At 34.4% G+C, this 20158-nt stretch overlaps 1 protein-coding gene across 2 annotated transcripts in view; it reads left to right on the top strand.

The window, feature by feature from the left end:
- HS2ST1 (heparan sulfate 2-O-sulfotransferase 1) overlaps positions 1-20158 on the top strand; it is a 165812-nt gene that overhangs the window by 137813 nt on the left and 7841 nt on the right. For both annotated transcript variants that reach the window (XM_045547592.1, XM_045547593.1), the window contains exons 3-4: positions 8865-8950; positions 17480-17618. In XM_045547592.1, the coding sequence (XP_045403548.1) occupies positions 8865-8950; positions 17480-17618 (225 nt within the window). The remainder of the gene's footprint in view (positions 1-8864; positions 8951-17479; positions 17619-20158) is intronic.

Below are 20158 nucleotides of genomic sequence, written 5' to 3'. Positions count from 1 at the left end.
TCAGCACTAGTGGCACATATTTCCCCCATACCTGTAGTTCTTACTATAATCATAAATAAAGTTTTCTCTATACATATTAAAAGGTATGGGAATTTGGCCCTGTAAGAAGAAAAGGTAATATTTGAAATTGCCATTTAGGATCAAATACCAGGTTGGAGTAGCCTTATTAGAAAGGACTTTAATAGTCCTAAAGTTAGAATGCTATTAATCTGTTTGAAAGCAGCTGAACTTGTTTTGTTACAAAATTAACTGTCATCTTACTATTTATCATAACTATAATCCTTACACTCAAGCAAGAGAATAACATTGATACACTTGATTAAGATTGGTTTTCTTGCTAGAGAGCTGTTGGTAAAGGCTAATGGTGTGTGGCATATCATCTGCCCACATAAATCTTGGTTCTCTGCAGAACCCTCCAATATTATTTTTTATAGAACCAAAAATCTGTATCTGTTGGCCAGACCAAATAATTCTTCTATAAATGAGAAGAAACATGAGCTTTTTTTAGCTAAGTGGGTCATAAAAACTATTCATTCCGTAATATTATATATCTCAAGAGCAGGTATCTTTAATATTCTGTTTTTATACAGCATGTAGTAGGATTTAAATCTTTTTGCTTTTCAAAATATTCCTTGGTTTAAAAGCAGCATGTCTTTAACACTTACATAATAATTTCAGATTTACTCAGTAGTATTTTTTAGAAGAATAAAGTTAACTTGTTTGTTCAATTTTTGGAGTTATTTTGTGTCCAGCATTACAGAGTTTTCTGGTAGCTACAAGATGTCTGGCAATGACATCAACCATTTCTTCACTGAAAATATCTGCAGAAGCTCACCCCATATGACATTTATAGACATCATATATTTTCCCAGTTCCATTTGAATGAGATAAATCTTCCGTTTTTCTTTCAGTAACTTGTTACATATATTTAAAAAAACAGCAGGAGAAAAGTATAAACACTATCTTTAAAGCAGTTGGATTACACAATGAACAACACCTAAAACATGTTTATGTGGGGCAGAGTAAGAGGAATATTCTTGATCTCATTAGCTGACATACTTCAGAATGTCAGCTGGTAGTTCAAAATCTGATCTTAATTAATAATGGCTTATATAACAATTTTCTCTAATATACCGTATCTACAATTAGTTCTATATAGAAGCAGTTGTTAAAACAAGTTATATTTACTGCTTCCCTTTCTTCTGTATGATATATTAGCATTTTTATTTCACTTTCAATTTGGTAAGCTTTGTCTAAGTATAAGCTGTAAAAATGTACTATATTCCTTGAAAATGGTTTTTAAAATATTCACTGAAGCCCATTTTAATATAACATACTTATAATTTGGAGTGTTTCACATATAAAAATTTTAAAGTTTTTGTGTACTTTTCTCAGCTACTTAAATAGGAATTAAATGACCTATTTTGTTCTTTTTCTTCTCTCAGAAATAGTTTCTAATCAGTATTTGACTTAAGAGCAACTTAAAAGATGAGGTATTTATTAAATCTATTGTTGGCTCCAGTGTCCAAATAGGTGACAATACTCTTTATTCTTTCACCTTCCAACTTCAGCAATTTAATCTGCTTGATATCTGCCTCTAGCCCCAGCTCTTTCCTAGACGTATTTTGTGCATACTGTACCAGCACTGTGCTAACTTTGTTTACATGTTTAATTATTTCTCTCAAAAATTTTAGAGGCAAAGCTCAAATATTTTTAGTCTGTTATAAAACTATTATTGAATAGCTATTCATATTCTGCTTATCCTTAGAAGTCGTTGATAACTCTGCTTTCAAGTTTCTCATTTATTTGTTGAGTATGTAATATATACAGAAATTGTGCCATATTATGTGGGGAAATATATCAAAGAAATAAAAAGCAAGGCCACATCTTTCAAGGAGCTTATTTATAATTTACTTGGGAATGTAAAACATAGACACAGGGACTGTGAGGACAGTTAAAAGAAAATATCAGTTTATGGCAATCTCCCCAAAATGTTTAACCAAAAATGTTTCTTGCCAAAACGTTTGACCCAGAAAATTCATATTGCAGAACATTCTACAGAATACTGTCCTGGACTCTTCTAAAGTGTCTTATGTCATGACAACCAAAAATGAGGGTTGAGGGCAGGCCTCTGTAGACAAGAAAAGACTGAAGAGACATGGAAACCAAATGTAATGTGTAATCTGTTACCAAATCCTTGATGAAAAATGATCACATCCTTGTTCATAGACAATACTACCTGTCTTTTTAGGGGTGAAGTATGAATGTCTGCTACTTGCTTTCATATGATCAGAAAAAATTGAGTATGTGCATATATAGAGATGGAGAAAAAAGAGGTAAAATTAGCAAAATGTTAACAATTGGTGAATTTAGGTGAAGAGTATAGGGACCATACTTGATTATACTTTTCTGTAGTTTAGGGATTTTTTAAAATTAAAAAGTTGGGATAAAAGAAAATGAAAAGCTAAAAACAACAAGATTAAAAAATAAACATTTAAAAACATAAGACATGAAAAACTAAGCAATTAGAATGAGGTAGTCTCAGTCATGAGAGTTATATTTTTGAGATGGACTCAGTTAATATACAGGAATTGGCAAGATGTGGGTAACCAATCAGTTCCTCCAGTTTGAAAATGGAATTTATTCTGCTATCATGAAGTTATCTTTACATTAGAGAACATCTTGTTTTTAAAATATGCCAGATAGATGTGATTGACAGCATCTTTTATGATCTTTCTTAATTCTTTTCTGTACTCATATGTTTAGGTCTGTGATCATGTTTAACTCCTTTTGTTAAGACACTGGAAATATCTAGAATTTTTATTTCTCTGTAGGACAACAAAATAATATAAATATTTTCTTTTAATTCACCCGCAAGCCATTTTCTGGTCATTTACATTAGAGCTCACAGTTTGCTATGACTTACAGATACTTTTCAGAGCAATGCTTTAGATGAGAGCGCTCAGCCTATAAAGTGTATGCTGATCACTGGTTAAAATGCAGGTTCAGCTTCAAAAGGACCAAGAATGGAGCCTTATATTCTGAATTTCTAAAAAGCTCCCACTTGATGCCAAAACTGATGCTGCTGGTCCTTAAACTGTAGTTGGAGTAGCAAAGATCAAGAACATGATTCACAGTGGGGATATGGGAAGATGAATATTATAATCTTCTCAGGGGTACTTACCTTTAAATTCATGTTTCTACCTCCCCTATAAAATCCAAGTCCTTACCTAGGCCAACAGGACCTTTTTAATGTAGCACTGGTCCATTGCTCCATCCTGTTATCCACTAGCCACCCTGGCCTTGGGATTCATTGCTTGCACCAAATCTTTCCCATTTTAAGGCCTCTGCACTTATCATTTCCTCTCAGAATGTACTTCTCCTGGCTTCTCCTACAGTTGGCTTCATGTTATCCATTTAACGTTTCAGCATAAATGACATCCTCTTAGAAAAACCCTGCCTAGCCATCTTATATATTAAATACCTCTGCCAACTTACCCTGTACCATATCACTCTCTGTATCTCTCCTAGTACTAATCAGATTACAAAATTATCTTATATATTGGTTTGTTTACTGTCTGTCTTTTCCTCTATTATAAGTCTTTAAGGGCAGTAACCTTGTCTTGTTCACCACTGTATCCCTTGCTCAGAATATTGCCTGAGACAAGCTAGGTGCTTTATTAAATATTTCGTTAAATGAATGATAGATGAACAAACAAATGAACCAATTTAGATTCTGATAGTAGCTCTTAGCTAAACATGATACCAGGATGATAATTACTGGCAGAGTGAGCCCCTCTTATTGATGGGAATATAATCTATCCTTACCTCTCAGGTGATTTGGGAACTCCCACCCCACCATCCCCCAAAACAAGATAATCAACATAGCTCTGAACTTCAGTGAAGATATGTTCTATTGCTGCTAAGCTTTGCTTATATTTTTATCCAGCCACTACTTAGTTTGCCTCTTAGTGTAGAAAACATACTGTCTCGTTTAGTCTCATAAAAGTACCCATGGCCATACAAGAAATGTCTATTTTAAGTAAATGTAGAAGTAGGAGTTTTGTATATAGTAATTACTCAAGTTAATAGCAGTATTCTTTCAATAGATAGTAATTACAAAGTTGGAATTTAGCCAGGATTTTCAGGGTGACATTTCTACTCCTTTAGATAGTGAAAACAAGCTCCTTTGTGATCACAGTCATAATGTTGAGGTTAATATATTAAGAATGTAGGTTGAGATACTATGGTTAGTGAGATGGTGCTTTCTTAGCCTTTTCCTGTAGCACTGGTTCAGGTCTGATTCCACTAACAAATAAATCACAATGACGCTAGCTACATTGCTTGTGTTTTCCCTAAAGGTCTCTTCTTATTACTTGCTAGCCTGACTCTGCTTGAGTTATAAAATCTGACAAAAATCACAGTTTAAGATCTGCTCCAGGCTAGTGGTCAAAACATCTTTTCATGTACTGTATCTAACTACTGCTTCTGAAACATTCTTCTTGTTAGTGTATTTCTTTTCCCCGAGCCAGAGTTTTCAATGTCTTTAGTATTCTTAACTTCATTTGGTGCTGTTAAGTTTTGCTTCTTTTTTGCCTATCACTTTAGCTTTTTATTACTGCCAAGTGTAGTCAGTAAGAATCCCTAAAATGAACTGAGTAGAAGCTTACTCACCTAATCTCAGTTTACTCTTCTTACTCCTCTGAATTCCAGAGTCTTGTCTCGAAGTCTTGGGCAGAATGCCCCCGTGTAGAGAAAACACCAGAAAAAAACAAACTGAAGGACAAAGCAAATGGTACAGGGGAGGTGAGAAGGCAGAAAATGATAGAGCAGGCCTGGAACTAGATTGATGACAGAGATGGAGGTGAAAGAGTAGAGATGGGGAGAATTCTGGAGAACTAAGGATAAATATTAAACGTCGCTGAAAGGAAAATTTAAAAAGAAAACTTCTTAAAAATACTGCTTTTCAAAGCAGGTTATATTTCTTTGGAGAAGGTTTTGAAGAAGAGATAAAGATGGTATGGAATTTCAGTAGTACGTAAATGGCACTTCTGAATGCTCAGGCTATTTTCCAGATTAGTGTGAACAACCACTTTATTGACATCTTTTGTTTGCTTAACACTTTTTTTCTTCCTCATAAAGGGAAGGGTAAATCTCAGTTTAAGATCTTTTGATTTTTCACAATTTGTAAATCAGCCACAGCTTTATTAATGAGACTTCATGGCCTTAGTTAAATGTTGATGAGATGAAAGAAAAACATAAATATATAAAGTATGTAGCCTTTGGTATTCTTTTATTAATACTTGGAGATTAGAAAGAGATTCTATGTGTTTTCAAAACTTTAACAATAGTAAAATCTAGAGAATTTAAAAGTAATAATAATCTACCTGAATTTACTTTAGATAGCATAAATTTAGGAAATAAAGTTCAAAATCCTATATAGATATTTAGACTTTGTCTTTTGGTTTTGACCAGCAGTACCCAGCAATGCCTGGGATTACCCAAGACAATAAAGAGAGGGGAATATAAATCAAGGGTTATTGTTGAAATGGGTGTCCAGTAAGAGAGTAGTGATCAGGGTGGATTAGCAATTGAGATTATTATGAAGGTGCTGAGTGAATTCATAAAGAAATAAACAATTGAGAGAGTTATATCAACAGGGCTTTGACATCGCGGAGAGGTGAGGGAGTTTGAGTGACTGGACCTGAGGGATTAATTTAGTAGTGGATAAAACCTGAAATTTTCAATGTCTGAATTTATTAATCAGAATCATGATGTGAATGAGGTCTGTTGTCTCTGCCTATTAAATCCTTCCCCTGTTTAAGTTGGACAGTAATAAATTAAGGAAATTAGCTAATGGCATAGAAGGATGATTGTATGAAAACTTAAGGTATGTGGTTCTTGATCTTCAGTTTCTTTATTATAAAATAAAGAACACAGGATGCCTAGGTCCCTTTCACCTCTAAAATTCACCTCTGAAATTTTGAGTCTGTAAACAAGAGATTTTGAGATTGGCAACAACAGAGGAAAATTCGTACTTTGTTCTGTTCTCTGCCTTCACCAGAGTCTTCCCTGAGACCAACTGGAAGCACAGACCTTTCTCTTATTTCGTTGGTTTTTAAACTATGTTTCATGGAATGCTTGGTTCCAAAGTGTTTCAGGCATCACTTGGGGCTGGGGGGCCGTAAAGACCAAACAAAGTAAGCAGGGTTCACCCTGCTTCTGTTTCCCTTTCTGTTTTATATATTATGGTAGCTTATAAAATTACCAAAAATTTTGCTCTTTTTCAGTATACTTTTACTGAAACAGTGATTATGAGAACATTCTGCTAAAGAGCTTCTGTAGACCTCAGGCTTCCTTTGCAAGCACTGTGAAAACAAGCCTCATATTAATCAAGAGCTAGTTCCTGGACCCACAGCTGCTGAAGCCTTGCTCCTCAGCGTGGGCCATGGACCAGCAGCATAGCCATCACCTGCAGATTCGTTAGAAGTGCAGAATCTTGGGCCCCACTCCAGACCTACTGAATCAGAATCTTCATTTTAATAAGAGTCCCAGGTCATTCATTTGAACATTCAAGTTTGAGAAGCCTTGTAGCAGCCCAGGTATTAATCGAGCTTCCTGGGCTCTTCAACTTATGTTGAAGGACACACATTTCATTCATCCCCAGGAGAGGATTTAGTTTAATATTGACCATCCTTAGGAAGATTGGAGGAAAAAGGATGCTTGAAGTTTAGACCTGAGTCTTATTTCTGTCCGAGTCCTCACCACAATATACTCCAAGTTTGTACTATGATCTTCCCTAACATTTGGCTTATATGACACTGTTTTTTCTCAGATATCAGTCTAGCATCTCCTTTCATTTGCCCCCTATACCACTGTCTCCATATTAAGTCTCAGCTTCTGGAAAATAGAACTGAGCTACTAAATATATCTTAAGCTACCTTTAACCACTACTTCGAATTCCTTATTCTCTTTGCCTTCTATTTTCCTCTCACTTTTGGCTGAAATATTGAAACTGATTTTCACAAAACCAACGGTTTGTATGAAATAATTTACCATTAAGTGGCAGTTATAAGATCTTTTCATATTCAACATGTAAAATTTTTTAAGGATTCAGATTTTGGATTATCTAATTTTATATTTTCTGTTTCCTTTTCATTTGCAATTTCGTATTTTCATTCTATTTGGTGCCTTAGTTGAAGAACAAATAGGAAAAAACATGATACCCTCAAACCACACGTATGTTTGGCTCTTTTGGTTTCAGTGGGGGAAAAATTGAAAAAATCTGCTACAATGACATTGCATATTTTCTAATGCAACCTAATTTTATCTACATTCAATTTTCAGATTTTAAGTGTATGTATATATATGGAGAGGATATCAAGTAAGGCTTATTTAATTTCCCTTCTAAAAGCTCTATTATTTCTTTTAGTGTATGAGTTATTAATGCTTCCCCTAAAAAATAAATTTTCTCAGAAGCTTTCATTTTCCCTAGTTCACATTCTCTGACATATGGCTGCCTCTGCACTGCTTCCCTTTCTTACCCTACCAGTAGGCCTTATCTAGGAGATCACAATCATCTTTCATTGCTGGTGTGAAGTGCTCCAGAATGTGTCCATGTGACTATTCTCAAATGTAAATGAAAGATTGATAATTTTTCAGAATTATACAATTGAAAATTCTGTGCTTTAGAGGCTGAGGTCACAGCTTGCAGATGCTTTCTGTGCAGCATAGCTTGGTGGGCCTCACCACCCTTACCCCCTATACTGTATCTAGTCTCCAAAAGAGATTCTTAACTACTTGCTATTTATCATGCAGAGATTTGCTTATCACAAATCTACCATTTTCCTTTAAGAAATTTTGTATCACTGCTCTTAGAAATTTTTACATATATTTACACTTATAGAATTTTTCATATTAACCTTTTATATACTTTTAATTCCAATAAATTAAATAATATTTAGACATTTAAAATTTTTTATTTGACCTATATTACATCTCTAATGTAATTAATCTTTTTATCAACAAGCTTATGATATCTACTCTTCATTCTTTAAAATCTTCTGATAATCATCATCTTTCAAAAAATAATTTTGTCAGGCCAAGCATGGTGAGTCACACCTGTAATCCTTGCACTCTGGAAGGCCAAGACGGGAGGATTGCTTGAGGCCAGGAGTTCAAGACCATCCTGAGCAAGAGCAAGACCCTGTCTCTACAAAAAATAGAAAAATTAGCCAGGCATGGTGGCATGTGCCTGCAGTCCCAGTTACTCGGGAGGCAGAGGCAAGAGGATTGCTTGAGCCCAGGAGTTTGAGACTGCAGTGAGCTATGATGATGCCACTGTACTTTAGCCTGGGCAACAGAGCAAGTGTCTGTCTCCAAAAAAAAAGAAAAAATCACTTTGGTTTAAGGATTAATTTTATTTGTTGAGTCATTATTAAAAATTATTTTTTTATGAATAACAAGCCTCTGAGAAGAAAACATTTAATATGTACAGAATGTCCCTATATTACACTGTTGTGTGCTTCAACATGGGTGTTGAAGGGGATAGATACATATACCTGCCACCGCTCTCCTTCCAGCCCACCACCCCATGTAGATGTACTCACTGTACAGTATTGTGAATGATTTCATTGTGCGATTTTTGTTTTCAGAATCATCCTTTACTCTTTCCTGAGTGTGGTGATAGTAGCGTTCTCTGTGATGAATTTGTAGTTACAGATTACACTATACTTTCCTTAGTCCAATTTAATTGCCAAAGTGGTATAAGGGGGTTAAATTCCTAACTTGTTAGTATTTTGCTATCATTAAATTTCATTTTCCTTAAATTGTATTTAAGTAATGAGTGCTTTCTTCCTTTTTAGGTGCGCTTTGTAAAAAACATAACTTCGTGGAAAGAGATGAAACCAGGATTTTATCATGGACATGTTTCTTACTTGGATTTTGCAAAGTAAGTTACACCTAAAATGACACACCAAAGAATGCTTTGTGGTTTAGCAACTTACAAAGGAATAAATTTATTAAATTGTTATGATTTTGCTGAAAAAAGAATGCACTGACTTTACCACTTTTAGATCTTTAATTTAAATATATATTAATAATACCTGCTAGTGTTTTACTGCCCTCTAGTGTTCATAAATTGTCAATTCTCATAATATAGAAATTTGAGTTATGTTAAATTTAGGTAATACTCTTTAAGGTTATTTATCATCATTACGTTACATTTCTTGTACAAACAGAATGACACTATTTCAGGAGAGCTCAAGTCTTAACCTAGAGGCCAGTCAGATTATGACTTACCCCATTGTTGAGAACTGAGAAAGCAAAGAAGCCTCACTCAGCTATTGGTGCCTCAGTGCATCTGTTTCTCAGCCAAGACATGGTGAAGTATGCACTTTCCCTTGGGCTACCTTGTTTTAGCCTTAAAATTATGATCTCTTCAGAGCCTTTAAAAAATTAATAATGATTTTCATTTATGTTTGAATTTGTCTGTGATTGGAGATAAATAAATCTCATCCCGTATTTTGAGGGAGGAATAGGGTCAGGGTATTTCTATCATAATTCTGTTAACAAAAGTTTAGAAAACTACAGTCCTCCTCATAGTATTCAAGCAGTAGGTGGCTCCCACTAGAGTCTGTGCCACATTATTAATCATAAAGTTGGTTAAAAGTAATATTCTAATTAATGGAGCATGGTGGCACATGCCTATGTTCCCAACTCCTGTGGAGGCTAAGGTGGGAGGATTGCATAAGCCCAGGAGTTCGAGGCTGCAGTGAGCTATGACCATGCTATTGTATTCCAGCCTGGGCAACAGAGAGAGACCCTATCTCTAAAAAAATTTTTTAAATAAAAAAAACACCACTAACATTTTTTTTTAATTATTTAAGCTTAGACATGTTCATTCAGCTTTTAAATTAGCAGTTATGACTTAAAAGTAATATACTCTATTGTATTTGTCAACTTTAAAAGGCATTCTTCATGAAATTTAAAATGAAAGTGATATCCCACCCTCAATTTGACTTCTTAAATTTGAAAAGAAAAAGAATAGAATGAAGTAGTATAGATTCAGATTGATAACAAATCTTAACTTTTTTGGAAATCATGTAATTAAAAAGGAATCACCCAAATATTATATATATATGAAATGATATATTCCTATTTCTAGTTTCTCCCACAGTACTCAAGATCTTACAATAAAATGGTAGCTTTAAAGTTAGATGTACATTTTTCTATAAATAATTCATACTGTAATATTGAAAACATTATATAGGCAGCTTTAAAATAAACTAATTATTTTTTCTTTGCAGAGGCATTGAACCAATTTCATAAACTTCATTCATATGCATATTTTCCCTCAGGGCTGCATTATCCTTGAATTGAATGTTTGTTACCCTTTCACCTAAATGATTTATTTTTTCCACACACAGCTTGGTTTCTAATATTATAGGTTTTCATTATTAAAATAATATATTGAGTGCTTTTGCTTTTGGCAAAGTCTTGTACTTAGAACAAAGCTCTGGTATATACTAGGGTTCTTGCAGTTGAAAAGTATAAAGCTTTTTGAAAAGATTAATCTTGTTTATTAAATACTGACATGAATTTTTAAGAGTTTGAATATTTTCATAGTGGGTCTTATGTTATTGGAGGTGAAAAGTATTGGGAAAATTTTTAACAGATTTTTATAAGATTTTAAACAAATACCTAAACAAAATCAACTAAAGGAAATATACTGTGATATATGTATATAGTCAAGAACTGTTGTAGATATAACTAATATCTTTTAAAATATCTTTTAGCTTGATAGCCATACACTCCATGATGAGTAAGGAAGAGGAAAGAAACATCACCTTACTAATTTTTACACTTGATCTTAGCCAAAAGGCCAAGCAGGGATTACCAATTTTAAAAATGTAGCTATTCCTTGGTATATACCAGGGATTGGTTCCTGGACCACCCATATACCAAAATCTTTGCATACTCAAGCCCTGCGGAACCCTCATATTTTAAAGTCAGTCCTCCATATACATAAGTTCCTTCATCCCACAAATACCATATTTATAATTGTTCTGCGTTTGGTTGAAAAAAATCCACCTATAAGTGGACTTGTGTTGTTCAAGGGTCCTTTATTCTTCCATACAGTCTGGAAGTACGGTATGGCATAGGTGGAATCCAGTGAAACACTTGCCTTTGGGAGAAAATGGTGAACTGGCAAGAGAAATACTGAATCACATAGTTTTTCAATTGCCTTAGCAGAGACATTGAAAAGAGTATGAAGAACTCCAGGAAATAAGAAATGAAAAATGAAAAGTCCTTTCTAGTTTAGACTTATCACTAAGCAGCACACATTGTATTTACAAGCTTCTCTGCTCAAGCTGGGTTTTGGTTACATATATTTGGGTTTTTTTTGAGAACTTTAGAATAATAACCAAATACCCTCTTTTTACATTTTTGTATTCCTATCCTATCTTGCTCCTTTTTGTCTGAATCCTTTGATTTTCTTTGTCATATTTCCTAGTTCTTCTTTCTATTTTTCCTTTTAATATTCGGTTACTGTTTTGTTTTCTTTTTAATTGGTGGACAACACAATTTTAAAATAATGTATTAATAGATATGATAATGTCATAAATTTAGAAATTTTCCATTTTAAAATTGTTTAGGTTGAACATTTTCAAAATATCCTAGTGTAGAGGAAATACAAAGTTGAATAAGTTGCAGATCTTGACCTTAATGAGTTCACTGAAACCCCATTTTTTTCTGTAATTATCACTTCATTATGTTTTACTATAAACAGTGAAAATATTAGATTATCTCCCCTTTTTAAATTTATACTGTTTATTTTTCAGTGGTATCCATTATCCCACTTTGATTTTCTGCAAATTTTAGAAAACAAAAGTGTTAGAACATCTCTTCCAAAAACCTTTTTCCCTTCATAATGAATGATTAGCTAAAATAAAACTTTTAATGCTGTACTTTCCATCAGACACTGCTGTGATTTTTTTTTTTTTTTATGATCTAGCTACCTTAGGGTCACATGTTACCATCTGTCTTAGAAAGATATTTGAAAATTGTTTTTGATACAACTGTTTTATTCAGGCACACCTCAGGTGTATGCCTTTGTTGTTGTTCCCGGAAATGACAAGTTTTCATTGGGGTCATTTTGGTTTTTCTATATTACCTCTATTATTTTCAGAACAAGTGAGCTGAATCATTAAAGAAGCAGATACATCAGGACAAGAAACAAATAACTAAATGCTTCACTAGGTCTGAAATATCCTAGAGGATAATACATGACCATATTTTAGGCCTAAATAGAATTTGTTAATATATAAATTCATGTGACATTGTTCTTTTTACCTAATACTACTCTGCTGATCCAGGGGAAGTTTGCACCATTTTCTGTACAACTTCTAACAAATAAGTCATAATACCATAGAAACTTAAAAATTATTTTAATCAGTGGCCGAGCATGGTGGCTCATGCCTATAACCCCAGGCAGGAGTATTGCTTGAGGCTAGGAGTTGGAGACCAACCTGGGCAACATAGCAAGACCCCATCTCTAAAAAAAAAAAAAAAATTTTATTTTAATTAGCCATTGTGGCACTCACCTATAGTCTCAGCTACAGGTGAAGTGGGAGGATCATTTGAGCCCAGGAGTTGGAAGTTTCAGTGAACTATACTTGTGCCACTGCACTCCAGCCTTGGCAACAGAGCAAGACCCTGTCTTAAAAAAAAAAAAAATGTATTTTAATTATTATAGGCAATATGGGGGAGTTGCTTTTTTATTGACCTTGTTTTGCTCCCTCTTTCTACAGCGCTGATCCTTTAGACTGCTAAGGAGCAATCTTTGAAGTCAGACAGATCTGCCATTAAATCCACTTTGACTCCTTGCCAGCTGTTATCTCAGCGACATTACTTCAGATCTTTGAGCTTGTTTCCCCTTTTGTAAAATGAGGATAATTAAAGTAATTACTTCATGGGTGGTAGTAAGGATTAACTATGATAATGTATATGAAGCACTTAGTTCTGTGCCTCATACAGGGCAGTGGTATGATTCTTTTTAATTTTTCTCTTCTTTCAGTCTTAACTGGTATTTTCTTCTTCTCCCTGTCTGAATCTTTGCTGGTCCTGCTTATTCCCAACTCTTAATTAGGCATTGCACAAGATTTTGTCTCCATTATTCCCTTTTGGAAAGTTTATACATTTTTATCTGTCATGACACCCAGGCAAGAAACTTTAGAGTCATCTTAGACAACTCTTTTTGTCACTACCTATATCTTATTAGTCACCAAATCTTTTGAGTCTGCTTTCTTTCACTTAACATAATGCTTTTGACATTCATCCAGTTGGATGTGTGTATCAGTAGTTAGTTCCTTGCTGAGTGGTATTCCATTGTATAGATATGCCACACCTTCTAACCATTCACCAGTTTCTGGATATTTTGGTGGTTTGCAGCATGTGGGGATTGTGAATAGAGCTGCCAGAACATTTGTATACGGCTTTTTGTGGACATATGTTTTAATTTCTTTTGGATAAAATCCTAGAAATGAGATTGCTAGATTGTATAGTAACTCTGTAAGAAACTGCCAAACTGTTTTCTCACGTGATTGTATCGTTTTGCGGCACCAATAGTGTTTAAGAGCTCCAGTTGCTGTGCATCTTCACCACCATTTGGAATTGTTTAACCCCCTCTTTGGTTTTTTTTTTTTTTTTAATTTGAGCCATTCTAATAGATGCATAGTAGATGAATGCCCTTTTTAAGACGTAAATAAATTTCTTTAAAAATCATTTATTTATAACATTATTGTCAGTGGAACCAACAAAGACCAACAGGTCATTCACTTTTTTTAAAATAAGATAGTGTGAACTTGCCAGTAGGATTAGAAAGCATCTGTGAACCCTTTAGGGCTAAGCTGGTCCAGAATAAATATGTACAAGGTATAAATGTCCTCCCAGCAAGACTGATGCTTAAGTAGAAATGTTAAACCTAGTATGAAGCAGAAATCTCAAAGCTTCCCAAAAGCCATTAAGCCCTCTTTCAGCTTCATCATCTCCCTTTTAGACTTTGTCCAGCCAGTTGACAAGGTTTCTTACAAATGTTCTGAGAATGCATTTGTTCTTTTAACCATTCTTGTTCACTTGTCTGTAGAAGCTATCTATAGAGGGTAATTGTAAAGAAATGAACCTAGTTTATGTTCCTTGCTTTGCCATGCATCATATGCTTACATAGCAAGAATGAGGTTCCCAAAACATCTTACCAACTTGCTGCTCAGATGATGTTTTTCCCTTTTTGATTTTTACTTGCAGATTCCTACTAGTATGTACTTCTTTTCCTGGGAAGGTTATGTTGTAACAGGTCAATGAGTAGGGATGGGTTTTCTACTCTTCCACCTGAACCTTCCTGCTGAACAGCTCAAATGAGTAGCTAAGGTTAAGGGTGGACTCTATGACTTCTTTACTTTTACCACTATATAAACTACCTGGTTGGCAAGAGAGTTAAACTGGCAGTCCTTAGATCTTGTTTTCTAACTGGCTGAGCTGAGTGGCCCATATACTATTTTTTAATCATGCCCATTATGTTATGATCCCTTGCCTCCAGCCCTTCATGTCTGTATAACTATTACCTAAATTACACATAATAGTTCTTATCCATTTTCAGAATGAGTTCACAGATTATCTCATTAAAATCATATTTCATACATGATAAATGCTACTAAAAGCCAAGATAGCCATTTCCTAGACAGCAAGAAGAGTTTTGTAAAATGCAGTGTCTCCTTTCACTATTGCCTAGTAAGAATTGCTGTCTGCTTCACATGTCAGCAACTAAGGGAAAGGGGAAGAGGAAACATTGCTGGGAGATATTCTTCTGCCAGGAGGCAATTCACAAGAGAATGGCCCAGGGTGGGGCAATGGCTAATAATGGAGAGGATAGAGGAGGTTCCCAGGGAATCTCAGTCTTAAGAATGGAATCAGCAATCCATTATCCTGTGTTCTCTTTCTTGTAGCTTCCTGTTAAAAGACTCTCAGCTCTGTGAGCTAAAGTAGCAACTCTATGTTCCTGGTGCCTCCTTACTTTGTTCTCACTACTGAGTGTACTCTCCCACAGAAAGGCTTTTGTACTTAGAAAAAGTACAAAGCTAATTCACAACAGTCTGTTCAACCCAATGCTATTAATATTCAACACCTATGTGTTGGGTACAGTGCTGAGCACTAGTGGTAAAGCCATAAACAAGAAAGAAACAGTCTCTGCCTTTATGGAGCATCTACTCTAATACCTAATGTGGCAGTGCTATATATTTGCAATAATACTGTTTTCCTCTTTTAAAAAATTATGAAAGAAATTTTTACTGCATTATTGGTGCTATGCCTATCCTCAGGTGACTTATAATATTCTTGGGGAGAAAAGACTTTACAGGAGAAGCCCTCGTAGGACAAACTAAGCATTAAATTGCCTAATGGCCATAGGTCTTGGGTGTAGGAGATATCAAACGAAAGCTAGTAGAACTGTATGCTAGAGTCATCAGGAAGAGAAGTCACAGATTTTGTTATTGCCTCTCTGTTTATTCCAAAACAGCAGTCAGTGGCCTTTTAAAATAAGTCATATCATGATACTTCTCTGCTTAAATCCTCCTATGACGTCCTTCCTGACTCTATAAAAGCTTATAAATGCTTATAATGGCCTGCAAGGCCCACACGATCAGTGCTCGCTCCACGTTACCCCCACCTCTTTACTCTCATCCTCTGTTACTATCCTGATCCTGCAACCAGGTTGATCTTCTTGCCATTCTTCAAAACACCTGGCACTTACCTGCTTTAGGGCCTTCATACTTGGAAGTCCCATCTTCCCAGAACACTTTGCCCCAGATATCTGCATGGTTCCTTCCTCCTTACATAATACCAGTGACACTTTTCCAAAAAACAGTATTTTGAATTGTACTCTGCCTCATCTCCCCTGGCACTCCCTATTCTCTTCCAGTGCACTATTTTTCTCCTTTGTACTTATTACCATCTAATATGTTTGCTTATTTATTTTATTGCCTGTCTCCCCCAAGTAGAATGTTAGCTCTTGAAGGACAAGGAATTTTGTCTTTTTTTTTCCATTGTTGTATCCCTAGTATGTAGCTCATGGCTTGGCATATATTGGGTACATGAAAAGTATTTTTTGAATGAATTAATATAGAAAAGGAAAGAATAGAAAAATGGAAATGGCATTCTAGTCTTTGAAGACAGAATAAGAGAAAATATATAAGGAAAAATAGCACTAAGTATGGATATATGGGAGAAGGTAGAAGAGGCTGACCTAACAATAGCAGATGGTTTCTTGTTTGAGGAAAGTTGAAGAAAAAGTTGTATCAATAAGGTGGTACCTAAGACATAAGGCAAACAAACCAGGCAAAGGAGTTTGGATTTGATATTAACTGATCAGTAGAGTTATTTCAGATTCCTAAGAATCCTAAGAAGAGTTATTTAGGAACAACGGTTGAAAACTGGTATGGAAGGTAGGTTGAACGGGAAAGAGACTGGATGCAAGAAAACCAACTAAATTATTGTGGTAATCTAAGCAAGAAGCTGAGGAAGAGGGCAGTGGTAAAGAAAAAGAATGATAATGACAAGTCCCATCTGTGAGAAAACTTACAAAAGAAAAATCAGAAGGACTTTGTAATTTTATTAAATGAAGAATAATGGAAAGGGAAGAATCAAGATAACTGTCACATTTCAAGACTGGGACAGGGAACGATGTTAGAACAGAGAGGCAGTTGGACAATTCTAGAGTCTGCAAGGATTGCTAAAGTAAAAGTCTGTGTTCCTTCAAGTGTTTATCATTTCCTAAAGAAATAATGCTGAAAACCTAATGTCTTTTACTTCTATCTTGTCTTTAAAATCAGCAACAGAAGGTAGATTCAAATGGTCACTCTTTTGTTGACTAGTACTTGATAACATCGATAATGTTTACCTAGTTTGGTGAGCTAGAAATGAGAAATCATTGCTACATATTTAATGCAGATTTGAAACTCTTTTTGTAGCACCAGATAATAGATTATGGAATGTAATAAAAATACTTTTTTATGAGTTCATTTTAAAATTATAAATATTAAATTCTTTCTTAGTAATTTTCTTAGTAATATGTCTATACTAATTTAAAAAGGAATTTTCTACTTGGACTTGAAATCTAATAAGGATGTAGTATGAAAATGTTTTATGTAATTCTTGCCAGTAAAGTTTAAAATTACTTTTCATTCATTTTTCCCTTCTTTTCTTTATCTTCAGCCATAATTTTAAAATTCTTATTTCATATTTACTTGATTGTGACATAAATAATCATGAAATATTTCCCAATCTCCATGTATTCAAATTATTTAAATTAATTCATGTTGTTCTTTCCATGTAGGATCAATACTTCAAACTTATACATATATTTTCAGGGTACCCCTAAACAGAATGAAAATATTGATTTCACCTTTTAAATTTTGTTTTATTTCAGATTTGGTGTGAAGAAGAAGCCAATTTACATTAATGTCATAAGGGATCCTATTGAGAGGCTAGTTTCTTACTATTACTTTCTGAGATTTGGAGATGATTATAGACCAGGGTTAAGGAGACGAAAACAAGGAGACAAAAAGGTAATATCTTAGTTTTAAGATTTTTACAAAGATAATTGTTTAGGAAATGCGTTGGACAATGTGCTTTTTAAATTTGTTGTCAATTATAAATATACTGTTTGCTTATTGTGGAAATTTTGAAAACAACCCCAAGTGGAAAGGAGCAAAAGGAAGACTACTTATATAGTTGATATCTTGTAATATACATAATTTTTTGTGATTTTTAAAAATATTGTACTTCTGTTCCAGGGCTATTTGTTTTATTATAGTCCTACTAATAATTTTAGTATGACACTGTTATAATTATCTATTAATATTATGTATTTTTGTATATTCTTTGGTTCTCTTAGTCTTGATGATGACAATTTATATTTGTTACCATCAGTTTAGGGACACTATCTTGCTAAAGCAGCTATTTTTTCAGACAAAGAGAGAATAATGGCTCAACAAAGTTTTTATCAGGTTTAGGTTTGGGTTGTCTTCCATTTCATTGTATTCTCTAGAGTATCACCAGAGTTATTTTTCTAAGAAACAAACTGGTTTGTCACTTTTCTGGTGGGATACTCTTACTGGGACCTCATTGCTCACAAGATTATCCAGGACATAGGAGACACAATTGGACATGATCTGAGCCCTACCTCTCCTGCCTAATTTTCCTTCCAGCACCCTGTGCTTCACCCACATAAAATGTCACTGTCCTTCAAACTTATTGCTTCCTACTTTTTGCACATGTGTTATTCCCTATATTAAGAATGCCTTTTCTTTACTCAAGAAAATTCTTTGTCTACCTTTCAGATCTAGCTTATATAATACTTCTTCCATAAAGTTTTTCCTGATGCCTCTAGGCAGAGTTAGTCATGCCCCTTTCAGGGCTCCCAGAGCACTCCATTCAAATCTATTTTTAAGCATTTATTTTGCAGTAATTGGATTATCTGTTTACCTATTGTCTTCTTTAAAATATGGTGAACTTCCTGAAGCATTTATTTCATTCGTTTTGTTTTCCCAGTATTTAGCATGGTACCTAGTTTACCTGTGAGTGCTTAGCAAATGGTCAAAAGTGTGAATTCTACACATTCTAAACCTAAAGTGTTACACAGTAGTGATGCTTCATACTTGGTGTATTGTGCTAATCAACATCCAACAATGTTTTTCCAACTTAGATGTGCCCCCTGTGTCACATGAAGGGGCAGTGTTTTTTTTATTTTGCTTTCCTTTTTTATGATTTCTAGAAATTGCTGTTTCTTTCCTTAGCCTCAAGGCTTTAGGTAGAAGGTACTGATACAAACACAGGTAACTGACCAAATTGTTTTCCTTTAGTGTTCACCTGCCTATCTCTTAGCATTATTTAATCTTCTAAAAATATTTGTCATTATGGAGATTCTACAAAAGTTTGTAAAATCTATTAATGCAACTCTTTTGTGACCTATTACTTTGGAGTTTATTGGTATTTATTTCTAAATTTACTTGAGTTTACTACCCACTCCCCTCCCCAAATTTTAGCCCTATTGTTTACATTAGCTCTTATTCAGTAAATGTTAGAATCCATCTCCTTCTACAACCAAAGTAATATTAGTGTTGGTAAGGAAAACATTTATAGTCATGTAGGTCTCTACATTCATCATTTGTCATGTCAGCCCTGGATAGCATGGTTTTATGGTTGCTATCCTATGTAGTTTGAGGGATTGGATGATAATAATACTTAATAATATTAAGAATAATAGCCCATATTTATTGACTGTTTATTGTGTACCAAGCAGTATTTTAAGTTATTTATATGTATTTTTTCGGGTAGTTTGCACAACAGTTCTATGGGATGTTTGCTGCTATTGTTGTCGTTTTTACAGAGAAGGAAACTGAGGCACGGAGGTTAAGTACCTTGCCCAGTGTCATGCAACTGGTAAATGGTAGAGCTGGAATTTAAACCCAAGCACTCTAATTCTAGAGCCCATAGTCTTAAGCTCTTTATATCCTTTTAAAAGGAGGAAAGAAATACAACATGTTACTCAACATTTTTATGTGAAAGATATTTTAAAGTTGCATATTCAATACTCATAGAAAAATCCAGGCAGATCTTTTAACATCATCTCCCCCTTTTATAGCACCCTGGAGCTTCAACTGTTCTTTGCCCTGACTGTAGTAGGTCTTGGTTTGTCTGGGGTTTTTTAAGTGTCCTTTTAAAATGCATATTAATATGCCTGTTTGTTTAGCTGTAGTATTAGTAACATCACCAGAATACTATTGCATTGTTTAACTTTTATGAAAACAGGGCCATCTATAAATAAATGATTTATTCAAGTGAAAATAAAACCACTCTTTTGTGCCTTACAAGATCAACTGAAAGCTATCTAAGGATTTTTTTGGCCTTATTCTTTATAGAACTTTGGTTGAAAGGCCCTCTGAGTTTAATCTAATTGTATAGACTAGAAAAGTAAGGCCTGGAGGCCTTAAAGAACTTACTCAAAATAGAGTCAAGCTTGGTTCTAGAAACTCGCTTGGCCCTGAAGATGTGTGCTCTTCCTGCTTTTTCATATTTCTTCCTTGCAGAAGTACCAAGCGGTGTT

Source organism: Lemur catta, chromosome 3, assembly GCF_020740605.2.
Source record: "Lemur catta isolate mLemCat1 chromosome 3, mLemCat1.pri, whole genome shotgun sequence".
Classification (NCBI taxonomy): Eukaryota; Metazoa; Chordata; class Mammalia; order Primates; family Lemuridae; genus Lemur; species Lemur catta.
This window is presented reverse-complemented; position numbering and strand designations above follow the sequence as displayed.